Consider the following 19,826-nt stretch of genomic DNA (forward strand, 5'->3'; position numbering starts at 1 on the left):
TTCAGATCCTGTTTTTTCAAGTCCTACTAATTGTATCTTTCAAATGCTTTTTTTTTTTTTCCCCTTGGCAGTTTGATGACTAGATATCAGAAGTCTTTCTTTGACAGATAGTCCTAGCTTTCTCTTCTTGTACTGTGGAGTTTAGCTGTGGCTTGGATTTGTTGGGCTGGTATATTTCCCCCTACAGTGATGGGTTGCTCTGTCACATAGATTCTCCTTACAGCTTTCATTAGAGGTGCTTTCAGTAGTTTAAAAATTTATTTTACTATCTATCTGGGCAGATTGCTCTTTTGTAATCCTATTCTCCTAAATTATTGTAATTTCTTTTAAAGTAGATTTTATCATTGATGCTTGGTTTTAGGTTCAGATTGCAGGCAGGGAGGCAGATTCTGTGATTGTGGTTGACAGGCAGTATACAGAGTTTTTGAAACCACCAGTGTCATTAGGCACCATATCCCATCTTTTGCACCTGTTATGTCACCCAGCTAATGCTATTTCCATACCTGTCAAAAATGGATGAAAATCACACCTGTCTCTACTGTGGGACTGTTGTGAATATCATGCGAGATGATGTGCACAAAGCTCTTAGGACAGTACCTGGCCCACAGGAAGCACATGGTAAATGTTATTTTTCATCTTCTTTTGTAGTATTGCTTTGCCCTCCTGAGATGGCAATGCTCTTTTTCCCCCCCTTAGTGTAAAAAGAATACATGCCTATTACAGCAAGTTTAGAAATTAAAGAAAAGCCCAGGAAAGAAAATTTCTCCTGTAGTTCTGTGACCCCTAACAAGAATCAGTTTACATTTTAACAGAGCTGCTTCTGGGTTTTTATACTTGTATATTGTTTTTCACAGCTGAGATTATACTGTATGGTAATATGGCATCTTGCTTTTTTTCTCAACATATCTTAAACTTTTCCACTTATCATTGAAAACATTTATAAAATTATCACTTTTTTATGACACTTTTGATGATAATCTCCCACATTGTATTCTTTTGATTGACTTAATTTTTCTCTTTTTATTTGGCGTTTGATATTTGGAACTTCTTTGATTGGAATTAGGTTGCGTTTAGGTCATTCTGCTTTACAAAGCCCGGTTTCTTGTTGTCAGTGACAGGTTTAGGAGTTGAGGCTTTGTGTTCGCATTTGTCATTTTGTCTGTTGAGTGTGTGATTTCAGGAAGCATTTGAAACAGGAGACCCTGTCCCCTCAGACTCTTTCCTTTCTGTTTTGGAATATCTCCATACTTGTTGGCTTTTTAATCTTTTTTTGGTGAGTTTCTTTTCATAATCCTGCACTGGAGGAAAGATAAATGGAGACCATCATTAGTACTGGGGTCTCCAAATCTACAGTGCTGTAGATGGATGGATGGATGCCCCAGAGGTAGCCAGGATAAACACCAGTTGCATGTTAATAGATCTTTACTGGGTAATCATACTGAGCAGTTTCTGGTAAGAAGACTATCCTAAATTGTTCTTGACAAGGTATACTATTTTTCTTTCAAGTTTCTTATTTTTCCTGTAAAGCTGGATTTAAAGTATGTTAAGGCTGAATTCATTTGTACTTGGGAATATAATGAGATCTTGTACTTTTTATTTTCAGAAAACCAGCCAAGAATAGCAGTCTAAAAAAGAAGTATGTATCCAGCATTGCCAGGGAAACCTGCTGTTTAGATATGCTTTCTGAGAAACCACATGGCAAATGAATGTCGTCTTTGTCTCAGGTCACAGCAGCCTGGTTCTGCTGGTGAATCACGCTGGCTGATTTGAGCTTAGTTTTAAAGTCAGTTATTGAAATGGCCCTGAAAGCAAGGTGGTTTGTGACCCCAGGTGGCTGCATAAATGGTATCAGCTGGTGTGAGCTTGACACTGTTTTTCCTTTCTTTTGTTTGGCTTGAGACCGCTTGATTTGTGGCTGCTTGGCAGCTTGGTCCTTTAAAGTTCGTTCTTCATGGCTGCTTGTTCTCTGCTGTTAAAATACAGGAGGATTTTTATCTCAATCACATGGTGAGCAGAGTGCAGACCGTGCATTTTGCAAGTTTGGTAGTGGTAGGATGATCAGTGAAAAGAAAGAATTTAGATTTAGGTGGCTGAGTGGAAGATCAGAAATGGATCCTAAGACCTGCATGTAGTGTCTTGGCACCAAGGTCCTGAGGTCCATTCCCTGTGGCTTCACTAGAAGCACAGGTGTCTTGAAGCCATTGTCTCTCAGTAAGCTGTTCCAGCACTGTCTCAGTCAGAGAATGATGGGTTGTCAGAGCCAAAAGGGTCCTTACAGAGTACATGTGCCAGCTCCTGCTGCATCTCCAACAAGAGGCACTGTCCAACGTTTTCTTGACCAGGTCTGGTCATTTCTGAGAAGAAGGAATTCCACAGTGGAGAAGTAGTCCACCTCCAAAGCTCTGCTTGAAGATCTGTGTTTTTTTATTTTGCGCCAAAATTTGTCTCGGGATCTTCTACCCATGTGTTTATTTTGATTATTTCTCACAGAGACTTTTACAATCAGTTGGGATTATCGGACTTTTCCATTTTACAGGTAGACAAAGCAAGAATAACCACTTGGTATTATGGTGACTTGACTTGAGTCCTTGCCAGTCTTCATGCTAAATCATTGTTACCAAGGCAAGCAAAGAAATCTTGGGTATTCTCTGTATTCAGTTTTGCTTTGATGGTAGCTTTGTGCTTTATTCTCTCTATAATTCAGACCTTGAGGGGAAAAGCATGTGACCAATAGTAGATAGTGGATGATATTCCATTAAGAGTACAGATGAAGGTCTGACAGAACCAGATTCAGTTTTGGTCTTTGCCCCTTGCTGACTGTGTAATGTCAAATTATGGAATTCTGCAAACCTCAAATTCCCCAACTATAGAACAGATTAATAATTATAGTTGTAGATTTATTTAAGATCAAATGAGATTATGAGAAGAGTGCTTAATGTAGTGACTAGCTAATAATAGTATTTTTTCAAACACTGGCTTAATTATTGTTACGGTTATTATTACTATTGTCATTGTACAACAAAGCCCTTAAATCCTGCATTCCACACCAGGCAGTACCGGCAGGGCTTCTGCTGGCCCCTCTTGACAAGGCATACTATTTGTCCTACCTTTCTTTATGCTTTCTTGGTTCATTGGGAAGACCAGTGTTCTCATTCTAAGGAAGGGAGGTGGGTATGCAAACAATTATCTCTGGCCCCTGGAAGTTTCCCCATTCTTTCCTAGGAGGAAGTTCTGGGAAGTATCTCCGTGGTTGCGTTGGGGTCAGAACCTCAAGTTCTGGGAATGAATGTGTTTGTCCTGCTTGTAGGGCAGCATCTTTGCACAGTAATTCATGGTTGCGTGTATTTGCAAAGATTGTTTCATCTTCTGTGGCTCTTTCATCTCAGTGTACCCGGTGAACAGTCCAGCTCCTCCCACTTTGTCCTTGTGGTCCAGATTTCTTAGTCTGTGGTCTTTATGGTTTTATTCTAGATAAATCTAGTCACTTTTTCCCCCCTAGAAACCCTGATTTCATCTAAGTTTTTTCATTCTTTGGCAAAGTTTTGGATATTAAAATTTGTAGTATCTGTAATTCCAACTTGCTTTTTATTCCCAATATTTGTTTTTTCTTCCTTTTTAAGATTTTATTTATTTATTCATGAGAGACACAGAAAGAAAGAGGCAGAGACATAGGCAGAGGGAGAAAGAAGCAGGCTCGATGCAGGGAGCCCAATGTGGGACTCGATCCCAGGACTCCAGGATCACGCCCTGAGCGGAAGGCAGTCGTGCTTAACCACTGACCCAGCCATGCGTCCCTCTTCTCCTTTTTTAAAAATTAATTTTAGCAGAGATTTTCTCCTTTTTTGTAGTCATTTGAAAGAACCACCATATTTGGTTTAATTGTGCTGTTGGGCATTGGCTTTATGTTCTTTATCTTCTTTCTGTGAGTTTATTCTGGATGTTTTTCCTTCTTTAGTTGGACAGTTAAGTTTGTCAGTCGTTAATCATCTGTCTCTTCTAGTATATGCATGTAAGGCTATAAAATTCCCTCTAAGTATTACTTTAAACACGTTCCACAGTTTTTGATATGTAGTTTTTTTTTGTTTTGTAAAGTCAGGATTATTGAGGCTTCATTTACATACCATAAAATTTGCCCCCTTTGTAGTGGACCATTTTATGAGTTTTGATAGATACAATTGTATAGACACCACCATAAAGAAGATCTAGAACATTTACATCACCCTGAAAGTTTCCTCATGCTCGGTTTTTGTCCTGATTGTCTCCTTTCTTACAGTGCCAAATGAATGGAATCACGCAGAATACTGCCTTCTGTGTTTGGGCTGTCAATTTAGCATACTGTTGTGAGGTTCATCTATGTTACTGTATATGGACTGGTTCCTTTTGATTACTGTGGAGTTTTCATTGTGTGGATAAACCACAATTTGTCTATTCCCCAGTAATACAGTTTTCAGTGGGAGCAAGTCGGGAGTATTTTAATTCTGCACTTGGGCTGTTAAATACTCAAAACTATTCTGCATTTGAGGTTGTCTGGGCATTTTTTACATTTAAATTTTTATTTGGGGTTTGGCATTTTGGAAGTTTTTCCATTAGTGGGCAAGCCTGCGCTCATGTGTACTCATTGCCGCCCTTCCCCCTGTAGCAGTCTGGGGCCAGTCAGGCGACAGAAGCCACAAAGTAAGTTAACCAAGGGCAGTTTAATACAAGGAATGATTGCTTATGATGAAAGAGTAATTCTAAGGTCTAGGGAAACTTTGTGTGGTTCCCTAGGGCTCAGGGAGCATGCCCAAGGGAAACTTACGAAGAAAAAGTTTATATATATCTTATTAATCATGGTATATTACCACACACATCATGGTTCTCCCCCTTCATGATCATTCTAGATTGAAATTTTTGGTCAGACCTGAGGTTGGAGGCAGTTTCTTTCTTCATGGTGCTTGCTTATTATAGAAAAATTTAGTATAAAATTTTAGATTAAGTTTCATACCAGAAAACCTTAGTGTTATTTTGTTGTTTTTTAAAAGCTAAGTGTTTTTAACTCTGAGCTTAAATGAGCTAATACTGGGAATATGGTGATCATCCTTTTTGAACCAAAAAACTAGGACACATGGTCTTTACAAAGAGTTTTTTCTGGTTTGTGAATTTATACACATGTGAAAAGTATTACCATGGCGTACATTAAAGCACATTTGATTATCCATTCCCAATTAAATACTTGTTGAAAGGAATAAAGGGCCATCTCAAAATACCAAGAACGTATACATATTAATGCTTTTATAGAATAAGGAATAAAGCCATCTTTTGTAGACAGTCGTAAATCAGAAAAATACAAATTTTTATTTAGTAGTTACGTGGTTTTGCCAGAATTGAAAGTGTCGTGTGTGCACGCGCGCGCACACACACACAAACACACACACACACATCCCTACCCCTCTAACCTTATTTATATTTCTTTTTTTTTTTTTTTTTTTTTTTTTTAAAGATTTTATTTATTTATTCATGATAGTCACAGAGAGAGAGAGAGAGAGGCAGAGACACAGGCAGAGGGAGAAGCAGGCTCCATGCACCGGGAGCCCGATGTGGGATTCGATCCCGGGTCTCCAGGATCGCGCCCTGGGCCAAAGGCAGGCGCCAGACCGCTGCGCCACCCAGGGATCCCTTATTTATATTTCTGATACTGCAGGGGGTTCAGGTCTCCAAGACTTGATGGCCATTACAGAAGGATTGTGACATGCTTTGCAGATAGAACTAGTCTGCCTTTGTTGTAGAATTCTTTTTTTCTTGAGGGATATTGAGAGAATATTTCTTTTTGGATATTTAGGTTGTAAATCTCTGACACTTCATTACATGGGAGTACTCGGCAGTAGGGCTTACAGAGTTTTATATACTTTCCAGAAATTGAGCACTGTTCACTTACAAGTCTTCCCGCATCAGAAAGCCCAAAATGTAAAAATTCAGGCCTGCAAGTAGCTTCCTCAGAGAGCTTTGGTGCATTCTCAACCATTTTTCCATAAACGTTTTGTTCTTTTGGTGTATTTAAATTGGATCTTTTTTAGTCTGAGATACCTTTTAAGACTGCCTGTATTAAATGAAGTGAGATCAATTTGTATTTTAGCTTTCATTTTGCTTGGGATTCTTTGGGCTTCTTTCATTTGGCAAGATGAGAGAAGAAGGCTTGGCCTTTTTGTTATCTTGGAAATTTCCAGCCCAAGGAAGTATACAGAGGCACAGCTTGCAGGGAGTCTTAGGTGACCAGCTAGCTCTTTTCCTGAATTATTAAGCTACATTAATAATTGGCACAGTTTGTGTTTTAGGTTTTCATACCTTTTGAAAGATTAATATCCTTACAAGAATGATGATAGGTTGGATGTCTCCCATTACTGCTTTCAGATATCAGGAGCATCACATTCTGCTCTATTCTTATACTCCACCTCCTTTAGACATTTACCATTATTCTAGATTAGGTGTTTAGTAACCTCCTGAAAGTTTTCCTCTCACACTTTAGTTTCCTTCAGTGTGAAATTTATAAACTAATGTAGAGCTGCTCTTAAAATAGAATTTTTCTTAAAGAGTATTATCAACAACAAAGACCAGAGTGAATTTTTATGTCCATTTTCCCTTGTAGCTTTATTTTATTTATTTATTTATTTATTTATTTATTTATTTATTTATGGCTTTATTTTAATCATGACACTGGATGTGCTATTCATTTTGATTTTGGCATGCATGGGTCAGTTTGGAGTGATTGACATAGCCTTATTTAACAAACTTATAGTATACTTTTAGGTTTATTTATTGATTACATATTTCCAAAGCTTCTTGAGGGAACCGAATAAAAAGTCAGTTATAATTTTCAAATAAAGATTAGGGATATGTTTCTTTATTAAATATTTATTGAGAACTCTTTTCTGCTGGCCTGACTCTCTGAAAATATATTAGATGTAGTTTGTGCTCTTAAATAGCTCCCACTTTAGGGAAAGGAAAAGGTAGTTGGGAAGAGGGAAGAGTTAGAGCTTGGACTGGATTGGAAGGTTAAATGGGCATTCCCTTAACTGAAGACAGGATTATATTCAGCGGACACATCGAGGTGTGAAAAAATACAGTGCCTGAAGGAATTCTGAGTAGCTATTAGTAATATGAGATATGAACTCATAAATGTTTTTGTTTACTTAACCTAATTTTATCAGTCCTCTGTATTTCAAATGCAATAGATATTTGAAACAAGATTTGCATGTCATTTAAAAATATTCGACAATTCAGACTTTGTCCTAAATTAGAATGAGTGCTCCTTCTTTGCACTATAAATGCATATGTTTTTAAAAAAGGCAAGGCCTTTCTCTCAGAGACTGACCATGAGGATTCTTTCTTGCTTCCTTGACACAAGGTTGGCTAAGGCTTTGCCATTAGACATACTACAGCACATAGCTTAACTCCACCGTTTACTTACTGAGCAAATTCCTGTATTTCTCTAAGTCTCAGTTTCCACATCGCTAAAAGGGGATACTACTACTTATTTTGTGGACTGTTCTGAAAATTACAGAAATAATGCATGTAAAGTGCTGAGTACATAGCACTCAATTAAAGCAGCCCTGATTACTGTTAGCAATCATGAGTCACTTAATAACACCATAGACTGTAGCTTGTTTTCAGGATTTGCTGACCTCACTTTGCTCCACGTCTAGTGTACAGGGATCCTGCTGTATGCTTTCTGCCCCCCGCACACACACACACCTTTACTCACCCCCACCTCTATCATCCCTGCTCCTGCCCCAGCCAGGCCTGGTACATGTGTCTGACACTGAACAGGTACTCCCTACATCTTTATAATTAAATATATAATGGTAGGCAGCAGCAATGCAGTGCCTCTTAAGAGCCATTATTCTTCGGTATTTGAGGTATGAAAGCTCCTTATGAGTTCTTGCTGTGGAAAGCCAGAGGCATGATGGTAGGGGAGAAAAGCTGGGGTTGGTCAAAACTTACTGTTATAAAACTCTCAGAACAAAAACAACAACAAAAGCAGGAGCATTGTGATTTTCAGGGTAAGTTGTGAAAGTTCATGGCAGAACAGAATTGGAGTAAATCTAAGCATGCAAAAGTACTACCTCAGAAATTAATTTTGTCATGTAAATTGAAGGATGATTTTTGATAAATCACAAAAACCTAATATGCAAATATAAACCTTATGAACTTTGTATTATAGTGAAACCCCATTATTAAAAAAAAAACTTTTGCTTTTTGTTCTTTTGTTTATACCATATATTAGAGTGCATCCTGCACACCCACAAACACGCACATGTGCCCTGCACTGCGCCCTGTGGGCGGGAGGCTCCCTGTGCGGCCATCAGGTTGTTTGAAGCTAGTCTCCTGAGCCATGTCAAAGCTTGTGTCATTACATCAGGGGCCTGTGTGGAGTCAGATTTCTTTGTTTTACCCAGGCTTAAGGTCTGCGCTTCATTCCAGTCCTTCTGGTAAATATCTTAAATACATGCAGCCATGTTTTCTTTGGTTGGAATTCTGGTGAACAGTTCCGTGGATTGAGAACGTGGAAGTTCTGATAACAATTCCATGGGTTGATTCCATGAAAGTAATCATAAACTCAAAGTGGGATCGAAATAAGCATTAATACTAGGTTTTTGCATTAGAAAGATTTTACAAGGGGCTGATGGAAGCATGATTTGGCATGACCATAATTTGAATCAGAGGAAATTTCCCACAAGATTCATTTAAACAGCAAGATCTTTTGAAATTGAGTGGCCTAGTACTTACTTCACCTGCAAGAGTTGATATATGATTGTCAGCTTGCTTGCTTCTCTGCTTGGCTACCTTCTCACTCATCTGCTGAGAGATTACCGCATCACCTGAGCATCTGACTAACTCCCCTCTCCCTGGTCTAGAATCCACATGGCTAGATAGAGACAGATTCACATCAGTGGAACTAAAGCAACACCTTAGATGCTTTTGACTGACCTTAGTACATTTTCCCTATTGCACTTTCGCTGACCTTCTAGTGGCTGGTGTTGAAGTTATGGAATGACATTTTGGTGGCATTGTTCAGCTCTCTCAAGCTTCCCCGTCGTCTTGCTAAATTCCAAAGGTGTGTTCTTTCCTCATTCTGGGCGACTATAAAAGCATCACCTGTGACAGGGCATCAGCCTGACTCACCTGTCTAGAATGGATGATGTGTTTGAGAGACTGGTTGTAATAATGGATGCAGAATTATGAATGCGCAAATATAGTGTGTACAGATTTGAGGCTTGTCCTTAAAAGCTTTGTCAAGTCTCTCTGATGGTTTTTGGGGGACATTGCATAACGCTACTAGTGCAATAGACTTCTGAGGTGAGTTTCTAGCAACAGAGGAGCAGAACTTTGAACCCTGTACCTTGGCTATGGGCCAGACCCGTTTGTTCATTGTGGGCCTTGTGTTTAGTGCATCTTGACTCCGCTCATGCATGATAGGCTAATTGTCACTCTAATGCCCATGAGTTACTTCTTGTAATGAAACTTCAGCTGGATCTTCCCACTTGTTCTCCAGGCTGCTTGAACTTCATGTAATTCGGAATTTCAGAGTTATCGTGGCTATTTGAGAAGAAACCAGTTCCCATTAGCCTTCTGTACTCATATATTCATAATGCTGGGAATCCATAATGCTGGGAATCTGAGGATTGTGCTGTGGTCTGGCCCAGAGGAAACAAGCCAGATTCATCTGATTTTGGGTTTCTCACACAGAGTTCACCAGAGGCCCCTCTGTATTTGTGGTATGTGTCCTATACCATATTGTGAGCCCATCAGGCTCAGTTCCTACAGCAGCAGCTGTATTATTTAAACATTATATTAACATTTATGTTACTTAAACATTTTCCCAAAAAGAATTTAAGGTGGTAGCTCCCACTGAACCACGTTCATTTTGGTGTGCACCAGACACTATGTTATAGACTTTACCAGCACCTCTGGATGTCACAACTTCCCCTGTTGGATAAATCCTGTTGTCCTCCATTGAAAAATGAGGAAAGTGAGGCACATATTAGGTGACTTGCCCAAGGGAAGAGCCCCCAAGAGCAGAGCTACAGTGGGACCCAGGTCCATGTGACTCAGAGCCAGCGCTCTTGCCTAAAACCTTGCTGCTTCTCCAACATATACTGCCTTTTACATTCATGTTGCCTAGTGGAGCTCCTGGCCCAGGCGAGTGGCTGGGAAAGTTGGTTGATTCCATCTGAATACTGTTTGGTAGCCTTGAATTGGGTCACTGCCCCTCAGCTGCAGTGCCTGGCACATAGTAGGCCCTTGTGCAGGTTTACTTGAGGAAAGACAACAAAGTAGACAGTACCATCCCCATTTTACAGATGAGGAAACCTGATCACAGAGAGGTCAGGTGACTTGCCTGAAGTCACCATTATTGCCCGCAGTGGCACTTTTGAATGCGAGGGCCATCTGATATATGTGATACCAGCCAAATTCGTGATTCTTCCCATCTTCCTGTGTTTATCACTAACACAGGCCTGTTTCCAGAAACCCTTGGGGATGGGGGTTACAGTCTTTTCCAGTTCCTTGCTGTATCACTTTGGGCAAGTTACTTGCTCACTCTTATCATTGTTTACTTCACTTGTAAAGGGAGGACAGGAATAATATCTACCTTCCAGATGAGTTGATTTTTGCAGACACCTGCTTCACTCAGTGCCAGACGCATGGCACACACGCTAGTAATGAACGTCTTGCCTCCGTGTCTAAGTGTAGCATCTCATAGTGAGACAGCATTGTATCCGGCTGAAGTTCAGGCTGAAAAAGTGCCCACTTTCCAGAGACCACAGCCTTGCAGAGAAATCTCACCTGCACTGCACATACATTGTTGCCTTTGCTTGCTCAGACATTGGACAGACATCAGACAGGGCGAAAGGTAACAGTGAGTGGAGTCGAGGCGAGGCGTGTGTTAGATAGTAGTGAATGCCTACAGCCACACAGCACCTGTACTGTCAGATTCAGAGCCCATCCTTGTCCATATACTCAAGACTGATGTGTTGATTAGCATCCAAGTGGTTGGAGGATTCTAAATAACCATGGTTAAGAGGCTTATTTTAGTTTCTCCTCCCTTCTGTGACCTCTCCCGGGAAGAGAGCAAAAAAAATCCCTGTGCTTGGTCTGTTCTCTTCAGCATAACCCAACTTCATTAAGGATTAGCCTGTGACTCTGGTCTTGGCATGTTGTCTCATCCAGAAGGATCATGTCTTCTTTTGATCATCTCATTCTTTCCAGAGCAATAGTTCTTTTTTATTGGAATAAAAAATTAAAATGGACATGCCCGTCAGAGATGACTAAGCCATGGTTGGCGACTTGCTTCTTATCATCCAGTATCAAACACAGAAGTGGGAATCAAGGGAGCAGAGACTTCCTTCAATTTCAAAAGAATGTTGAGAGGAATAGAAGCCCTCTGAGGGCAGAACTCACTCCCTGTTCCACCCTGGGTCCCCACAGCACCTTGCCTGGAGCCCTGTTGCATATGGTGGCGCTCGGGAAGCTAGAAGTATCAGTGGCTTCCATTGTTATTTGACTGGAAACAAAGGGCAATTTATTCATTCCTTCAACCAGTATGATTTGCAGTATAGTGAACAAGACCAAGTAACCTCCCTCATAGAACTTTCGTCCCAGTAAAAGACACAAGTAAAAGAAGGAAATAAATGAGGGGCTGAGATAGAGAACTCGACGTGTCAGGGAGGCAACCTTTTGAGGGAAGATGCTCAGGGAAGGCTTGCTCAATTCTCTGAGGAGTTGCCCTCTGAGCTAAGGCCTAAAACATAAGGAAGAAAGGGGGACGAGCCATCCAGGCAGAGGATCAGTAACTGTGTAGCCCTTGAGACCAGAAAAAGTGTGGCTTGTCTGAGAATTTGAAGTTAAGGGTGGCTAGAAAGTGTGAGCAGAGGGGAGAGTGGTGGGTGATGACGTCCAAGGGGACAGTGGGGCTAGAGATGGGGGGCCTTTGTAGCCCTGGTGTGCTATTGGATACCTGTAGTGCTGGTGTGCACTTTGATTCCAAGTGCAACAGGAAACATGAGGGGGGGGGGGTGATCTAGTTAATTTCTGTATTTTTACTTATGCTTGTGGCTATGAAATGCAGGTGGCCTGGATTGAGTTAGATAGAGATTGAAGGACGGGATATGGGCAGGGACCGCTGAGGGGAGGGAAGGGTCAGGGATGATTTTGTGCACCTGGCAGGAGGGTGCTATCACTCCCAAGATGGGGAAGACCGGGTTTAGGGGTGAGGGTGGGCTGGGACTTGAGAGTTTTGTTTTGGTTGGATTAAGGTGCCGGATTTCCCTGAGCCGATCTGGGACTGAAATATAAAGTAGGATCTGCCCTGGATGTGGGAACCTGGAGTTGCGAGGAGAATGCTGGTCTAGAGATGTCCCTATGGGTGTCACAGTATAGAGAGGATGTGTAAATACTAGGGGACTGTCCTGCAGCTGCTGTCAGCAGCTCGAGCTCCACTGGGGGAGTGTTTGCTCCTCTAAGATGCTGGCTGCAGCAGAACTGGAGAACCACAGTTACTCTACTGTGAGATACCCACCTGAAATTTATTTATGCCACCAAGGACCAGGAAGGTGAGATGCTACTTTTGGCGCCACAAAACCATTCTGTGAGCTTGTTTTCAGAAAAATCCATATCTGGGGTGTGACTGAGGCATTAGCGGTGACTGGCTGGCTGTGTTTTAATGGGTCAGGTGTAACTTAAGCCCAAGGCCTGAGGGCAAGGAAATCAGTGTGAAGGTGGTGGAGAGCAAGCAAGGGTGCCTGGTGCCTCCAGATTAGATCAAGGGCAGAAGGACTGCAGAGAAATTGGAAACCTAGAAGCCTTGACCGGAGACAGGCAGCAATTACTTTGTGAGGGTTTTGCTGTGAGAAAAACAAGAACGAGGATGTAGAAGCAGTCTCATCAGACTTGAGGAATGACAAGAAACACTCGAGTAGCTTGAATGATGGTGATTGAGTCGCTCACAACTGTGAACTTTAAACCGGTGATGCTGGTGCTCATGATCTGTGGGTCCTCCAGAGAGAAACACTGAGTCTAACAAGACTTGAGGTCATCTCGGCAGCCTTCTCTTCCAAGTGGGGAAACAGAGGCCTAGGGGGCAGGGTGGTTTGTCTGAAGCCAGGACCACTTCCCCAACTTTGATGTCTTCATCCCACAGTTGATGTTTCATCCTGATGGATGATGAAGAGCAAGTCCCCCAATTCCCACCTCCCCTTCCTCTACTGTGCTTTTTCTTCCCTGTCCCCTGTCACCCTCTCACGGAAGAGCAATCCTCTGGTTTACGGTGTTCATTCTCAGGTCTCTGTCTCGCCTCACTGAAATGTAAGCTTCACAAAGGCAGTGATTTGGGGTTTTGGGTTTTTTCACTGAAGTATCCTGTGTGCCCTGGACAGTGTCTGGCCCCTGGTAGTTGTTCAGTGAATATTGGATGGATGGATGGATGGATGGATGGATGGATGGATGGATGAAAAGTATTTTTGTTTGACTATAAATAAATTAATGGATGCTGTGGGAAAATGCCAACCCTAAGGCATTGTTAGCCCAAAATAGAGTAGAATATTTTCTTTTTTACTTGTTTGATTCTGGCTTAGATCAGGGGTTACAGGAACAATTTGTTTATGGGAAATTAATTACAGACTTTTCAAAATATTAATAATAACTAGTGTTAATAACAGCAACAGTAGCAGTTATTAATAACTGTGGTGATAACTGTAATTTATGGAATGTTTACTGTCCATGAAAGGCATGCCATTCTGTGCTACAGACGTCATACCCATTAACTCATCTGATCCTCATGAGAGCCCAAGAATGGTGGAACTGGGGTCTCATCTCCTGAGGAGGACACTGAGGCTCAGAGGTGTAGTCACTTGTCTAGGGTTGAACAGCCACTATGGATGAACGATCTGGAATCCTAAAGATTAATACCCCAACTACCAGTAACACTTGGTATTAGGTTTGGGGCAGTTTCTTTTTGGAGAAGAAACTGAAAAGGCCAAAAATAAGGCAAGCATTGCTCTTTGGAGAGTCCCGGGACTCAGAACACCCTCCAGCTGGTCTGAAACCACAGGCTGGAAACGAGATGTGGTTTTACCAACGCAGCTTTCCAGCATCCCCCCACTCTAGGCTCTACATTCTCACATCACAAAGAGCCTTTCGTCTTGAACTGTTACGCTTTTCAGACCACCTCCCTGAAGCAGGCCAAGGCAAATTCCTGTGGCGACAGGTACTAAACCATTCCTGGGGAGGCCACTGTAGCCCCTCACACTTGGTCACACCCCACCCTGGAAAGGAAGGGTGGACAGAAAGAGACTCCTTCACCTCCTTCATACACCACTTCCCTGTGGGGGCCTCAGGAAGGGGCTGAGGGACATGGTGATTCCATAAATCTCTCTGAAGACTTGAGTAAGCCTTTGAGTTCTTGGAACACTGCACCTATTAAACTGGTTATAAGCTCACGGAATTAATCACCACCCATTGTGGATAATGTGGGCTTTCATTCCCACCCGTGCCAGCTAGAACTGGGTTTGCTTGGATTCAGTGATACTCCATACATACAGCAGTGAAACCACATGCTCCACAGCTGCAGACACAGGTTGAACATGAATAACACTTCTGGGCTCTGGTAAAGAGAGAGGGTTGTAACATACACTGCATTCTTAAGCACCAGGCACTGTGCCAGTATCTTTACAGCCATGATATCATTTAATTCTAATAATAAGCATGATGAGGCATGGCTGTCCCATTTCTGAAGGTGAGGATGGGTGAGAGATAGGTGACTTGCCTGAGTCTCAGAGCATTGCAAGAGGCAGAGCCATGTTTTAACTACAGATTAAGTTGGTTCTCAAACCTGGGTTTTGCTACTCTGCTCTTCTGTGGTACCAGGTAAGAGCATGAACTTTGGAGCTTCACTGCCTGGAATTGAATATTGATTTTGCCACTTACTAACCACGAGACACTGGGCAAGTTACTTTACCACCCTCTTCCTTGGCTCGTTTATCTGTAACATGGGGATAATAATAATATATGCAAATCATAGGGTTGTTACAAGAATTAAATGAACAGACGTATGTAGAGCACTGAGTGGCACATAGAAAGCACTATGTTAGCACTAGCATTCGCTACTAGTTTATATATCATGTCCTCTTGTACCCTCTGGATGACGGACCCTTAATCTCAGAGGTTTCTAACTATCCCTCCCACGGCTTGCATCTCTATTCTCCAGACACTTGTGTAGGTAATCCATATGAACCACTTCAAGAAGTGGCTGGTGTATGATTCCCGATAAATGTTAATGATGATCAGTATGGCAGTGCCCAAGACACTGGGGGTAGAGGTGCGTGGAGAGGGGTAGCATCTGATCCTTAGTGAGCAGCCACTCTCCCTGGTACAGTATCTAGACAGAGACACAGTCACCATCCAGAGGCTCATCTTATGGGGGGAACAAGAACTAGGGCAAAGATTATTTTGTGTACACCAAGTGGCTGTTATTTTAATGTCCTAACAATGCATCAATATGCAATTCATTGAAAAGTTAGAGAGATGAAAGTATTACTAGTTAAGTTCTTGGTTATGGCTGAGTAAATTGAAGAGATTAAAAAAAAAAAAAAAAGAAGAAGAAGAAGAGATTAGCACTTAGAACTTGTCCAGGGATAAATTGTCTCCAGAGAGTTTGGGGCACACTGTGAATGAATTATCACTCTCTGGCTACGGCCACCCCAGACTGGGTCCGAGCACAGAGCCTTCCCTTCTGGGTGCCCGGACAGGCTGGGCTTCCTGGCTCTGCGCTGACCTGGGCTTTGTCATGACCGTACTTTCCCCTTCTTCTAGCTTAAAAGTTGGACGGTGGAGGACCTTCAGAAGAGGCTCCTGGCCCTTGACCCCATGATGGAGCAAGAGATTGAAGAGATCCGGCAAAAGTACCAGTCCAAGAGGCAGCCGATCCTGGACGCCATCGAGGCTAAGAAGCGGCGGCAGCAGAACTTTTGAGGGAGGCCCGGCCAGGAGGCCCGCCCGCACAGCAGGCCTCCGGTGAACCCGGGCTGCTCGCCACTCGGCTTGTTGGCCGACACGTCTGCCCCGTTGTTTCCCCACAGCACCTTCACCTTCGCGAACTCAGGACGTGCGCCAGTGGGAAGGGCTGCCTGCCATCAGTGTGCCGCCTCGTGTATGGATTTAAATTGGTCAGTTATGTTTTTCAAAGGATTCATATCGGCGCTTTTAAACTCAGAGTTTTAAACCCCAGGAACCAGAGACTCTAGGATGAGTGATAGCTGGGAAAGTGTTAAATGTTGTTTGTCTTTCTTCTCCCAATAGCTTTCAAAGGTTCTTTCTGGAAGACTTTTTAAAAATATATAAATATGCACATATATATAAATTATAACTGGATTCCCCACTGAGTGTGGTGGCATCTCTGTACAGGTACAGTTTTAAACAGTTGGCCTCTTTTCTGTAAGATTATGGTACTGTGGGACACGAGGGCAGGGGCACCAGGAGGCTCTTGGGGTCACTCAGCTCCCAAGAACCAACCTCACTCTTTTGCAGGGCTGCACTTAAAAATTTGGTTTGGGCCAGTTCTTTCCCATGGATTCAGCCTTGTGTGGGTCATCTCTGGCTTCTGGAGCTATGGACCATGTCCGAGGAAAAGCCTTGAGAGTTTGTGTATACTTCTCAAGTCCCAGGAGAAGTCTGGTATCCTCTTTGCAAACTGCCCCTTGTGGCTTCAATGCCTTTCACCCATCTGCACTCTCCCAACCGCCTGCAGTCACAGCACAGATACTGCCCAGTGCCTTAAGAGGAGACATGACCCAGTGTGGGGATGGGCCTGCCAGGACCTCTCCACAAACACGGGGCTGTGTGCAGTCCGCAGAAGGAGAAATGTTTTCAGAGTTCTCATTGTTCATGTGAAGATCGCACAGGGGCATTTTGCTCCACATTCCTTACAGACAGGGGTAGAGGGCATTGCTTTTGTGATCATTTTCCAGTATGTGACTATTTTCTTTTTTTATTTTACTGCTGAGGGGTCTGGAAAGGACACAAATATCAGACTAAGATCTGTTCTCCAGGAGGCTCCATCCAGCCCCGCAGAATGTCAGAGCTGGAAGGGACCACAGGCATCATCAGGCCTGACCAAGCCTCAGAGAGGGGAAGTGACAGAGTGTCAAAATCACAAAGCAAATTGAAGCAAGAGCTGGGACTGGACCAGAACTCCTCACTCCTGGGCCGCTGATCCAAGCATTCCCTTCCCCGAGGGGAGAAAGCTCTGCCATTTGGGTTAAGTAGTCCCAGGGCACCCTACCAAGGGAAACTTGCTCTTGCCTGGTCTCCTCAGTGGAGACCCCCTAGGGAAGCCAGGTTCAGGTTTGGCTGGTCCACGAGCTCTGCAGCCTTGGCCGGACAGCAGACCACACCACGTGGGCAACCTAGGGCCGCAGGCAGATCAGAGGGCTGAACCATCCGTCTGTGGCACTGGCTCATGGCCACATGTCATGTAGTCCACAGCAAATAGAAGACAGGAAAGGCAGATGTCTGCTTATTTTTTAATAATAAAGATCTGTAAGGATAATGTAATTTGACTCCATAAGGATAGTGTAATTTGACTCCATAATTGCTTTTGCTTCCCAAACCTGGGAATCAATGGAGTGGCAGGGAACGTCCCTCTTCTCTGGCCAGATTCTGTTCTTTGCAATAAAAGCAAGTTTTAAAAAGTGTAAGAGGCAGTGGTTGGTCTGCAGGGTTTGGCCAGTTAGGCAGTTATGTGGCAGATAGAACAGAAGACAGTTGGAAGATCCCACTGGAATAACCAATGGCAGCTAGCAGGTGTCGACCACTGAGTATATGCCAGGCACTGAGCTAGGTGGGCTTTTTATATATGTCAGATCCAAACTTCACAAGAACTTCTAAGTTAAGTATTTTATCTCCATTTCATAGATGAAGAAATCAGTTGAGAGAGCGAAAGACCATGTATTTCCCAAGGCAATACAGCTAGTAAGTGACAGAGTCAGGACTCATAGCATCACCACATGGGACCAAGTATTTACTGACTTAAAAGGAAGACCACAAGTCTTTAAAATGAAGGGACCACCTTTTCTTGCACAGAATAAATAACTCCAGCTGGCATTTTTAGGTTGGGAAACGTCCGAGTTAGTAATCAAGTGTGACAGCCAAGTGAGTGTCACCAACCTCAGCATGGAGCGTGCTTTCCACCACACCATATACTGTGCTCGCGAACAGGCCTGCCTCAACCTCTTTCATTATAGAGAGGACTTTGCACTTGGCCAGACAGGAGGGGAATTGCCCATTTCTTCCTTCCTAAGCTAGATCCAAGTAAAAGAAGGTTTCGGTTTTTCCCCATAAATATTCTTGGGTCCTGAATCTTGATCCGGAGTTTATTTTGTTCTAGCAAAGGACACTGCTCACCAGTCTAGCTAGACAAAGCCCTCAGGCCAAAAGTCAATTTCTTTGGACCAGGTCCATTTCCTGACAAGGTGCATTTGTTTCTTGGTGACAGAAAGGCAGCGGGGCAAGTCCTAGTTGTTTTCCCCTTGAATGCTAACTCCAGCATAGGTCAGCGTGCTTTCTTTGAGCCCTGAGTGTTGGCATCTGTGACTTAAGCTCCCAGGGAATGCTGTTCCCCTCATCTGTTCTCTCTTTTTAAGAAATAATGACCCACACCTAATTGTATCTTTAAAAAAAAAAATCTCAAATTCTCTAAGAATATCTTGATTGCTTCCTCATCAGTAATTTTGAAGCAGATTTCCCTTGCTTTTTCCTTTGTCCCTTCTCCCAGCCACCAACTGGATGGATAGATGGATGAATGAATGTTTGGCTGGCTGGCTGGCTAGCTACCTAGACCAATAGTCAGAAGCAACTTAAGAGCTGTAGCCTTAACCCCTTGAGACTACTGTGTATTCTGATCCAGGAAACCTTTAGCACCTGCCAAATGCCAGAGGTTTATTACACCATTCAAATTTCAGTAGCTCTTACCAATTTCAGGAATGAGAGAGGAGACATCATTATAGCTCCTACAGATATTAAAGGACTATGGAAAATGTCTTGAACAACTATGCTAATAAATTCAACAATTTAAATAAAATGGACAAATTCCCTTTAAGATACAAAACACCAAAGCTCATTCAGTAGATAATCTGAATAGCGCTGTATCTATTAAAACTTAATAGTTCTGGGAGATATAGGTATTATTGTCCTCATTTTACAGATAAGGAAACTGAGGCTCAGAGGGATAAAGTCTGTTGCTCAAGGCCATGCAACTAAAATATGGTGGAGCTCGGATTCAAATGCAGGTCTTCTGATTCTTATTCCAGTGCCCTTTCCAGCATACCACGTTGCCTCTAAGAATTGGAGCTCCTCAGCCTCCCATCCCATCCTTTCTTACACACTGTGTATTTCCATCAGGATTGTATTCATTGTATTTGGATTCTGTTCTTTTTTGTTTCTAGAGAAAAAAAAAAAAATCTCTTCCACCAGCTTTCACTCGAACCAACTTGGAAAAAGCTTAAATGCTGTTGCTGATGTACAACTTAAAAATGTGAAGTTTGTAGCTTTAACTTTTTGTAATAAAAACTAATAACACTGGCTTAAGTGCTGACTTGAAATGCTATTTTATAAAGTTTGGATGTAAATAATCAATCGAGGTCAGCAGTTTGTATATGTAGGAGACATAGCTTCCTCCCTGCACCCCCCATTTTTTTAAAATTTGAGGTGCTTCCTGTGTGTTTTTATGTTAGAATTGTTCTCCCTCCTTCCTACACGTGGTCACCTTTGTTTTAAATAAACTGTCCTTTGGAACCCAA

At 42.5% G+C, this 19,826-nt stretch overlaps 1 protein-coding gene across 4 annotated transcripts in view; it reads left to right on the top strand.

Annotated features, from left to right (window-relative positions):
* STK4 (serine/threonine kinase 4) overlaps positions 1–19,826 on the top strand; it is an 88,408-nt gene extending 68,582 nt beyond the window's left edge. For all 4 annotated transcript variants that reach the window (XM_072801177.1, XM_072801180.1, XM_072801178.1 and 1 more), the window contains exon 11: positions 15,844–19,826. In XM_072801177.1, the coding sequence (XP_072657278.1) occupies positions 15,844–16,002 (159 nt within the window). In that variant the 3' untranslated portion in view covers positions 16,003–19,826. The remainder of the gene's footprint in view (positions 1–15,843) is intronic.

Source organism: Canis lupus, chromosome 26, assembly GCF_048164855.1.
Source record: "Canis lupus baileyi chromosome 26, mCanLup2.hap1, whole genome shotgun sequence".
Lineage (NCBI taxonomy): Eukaryota > Metazoa > Chordata > Mammalia > Carnivora > Canidae > Canis > Canis lupus.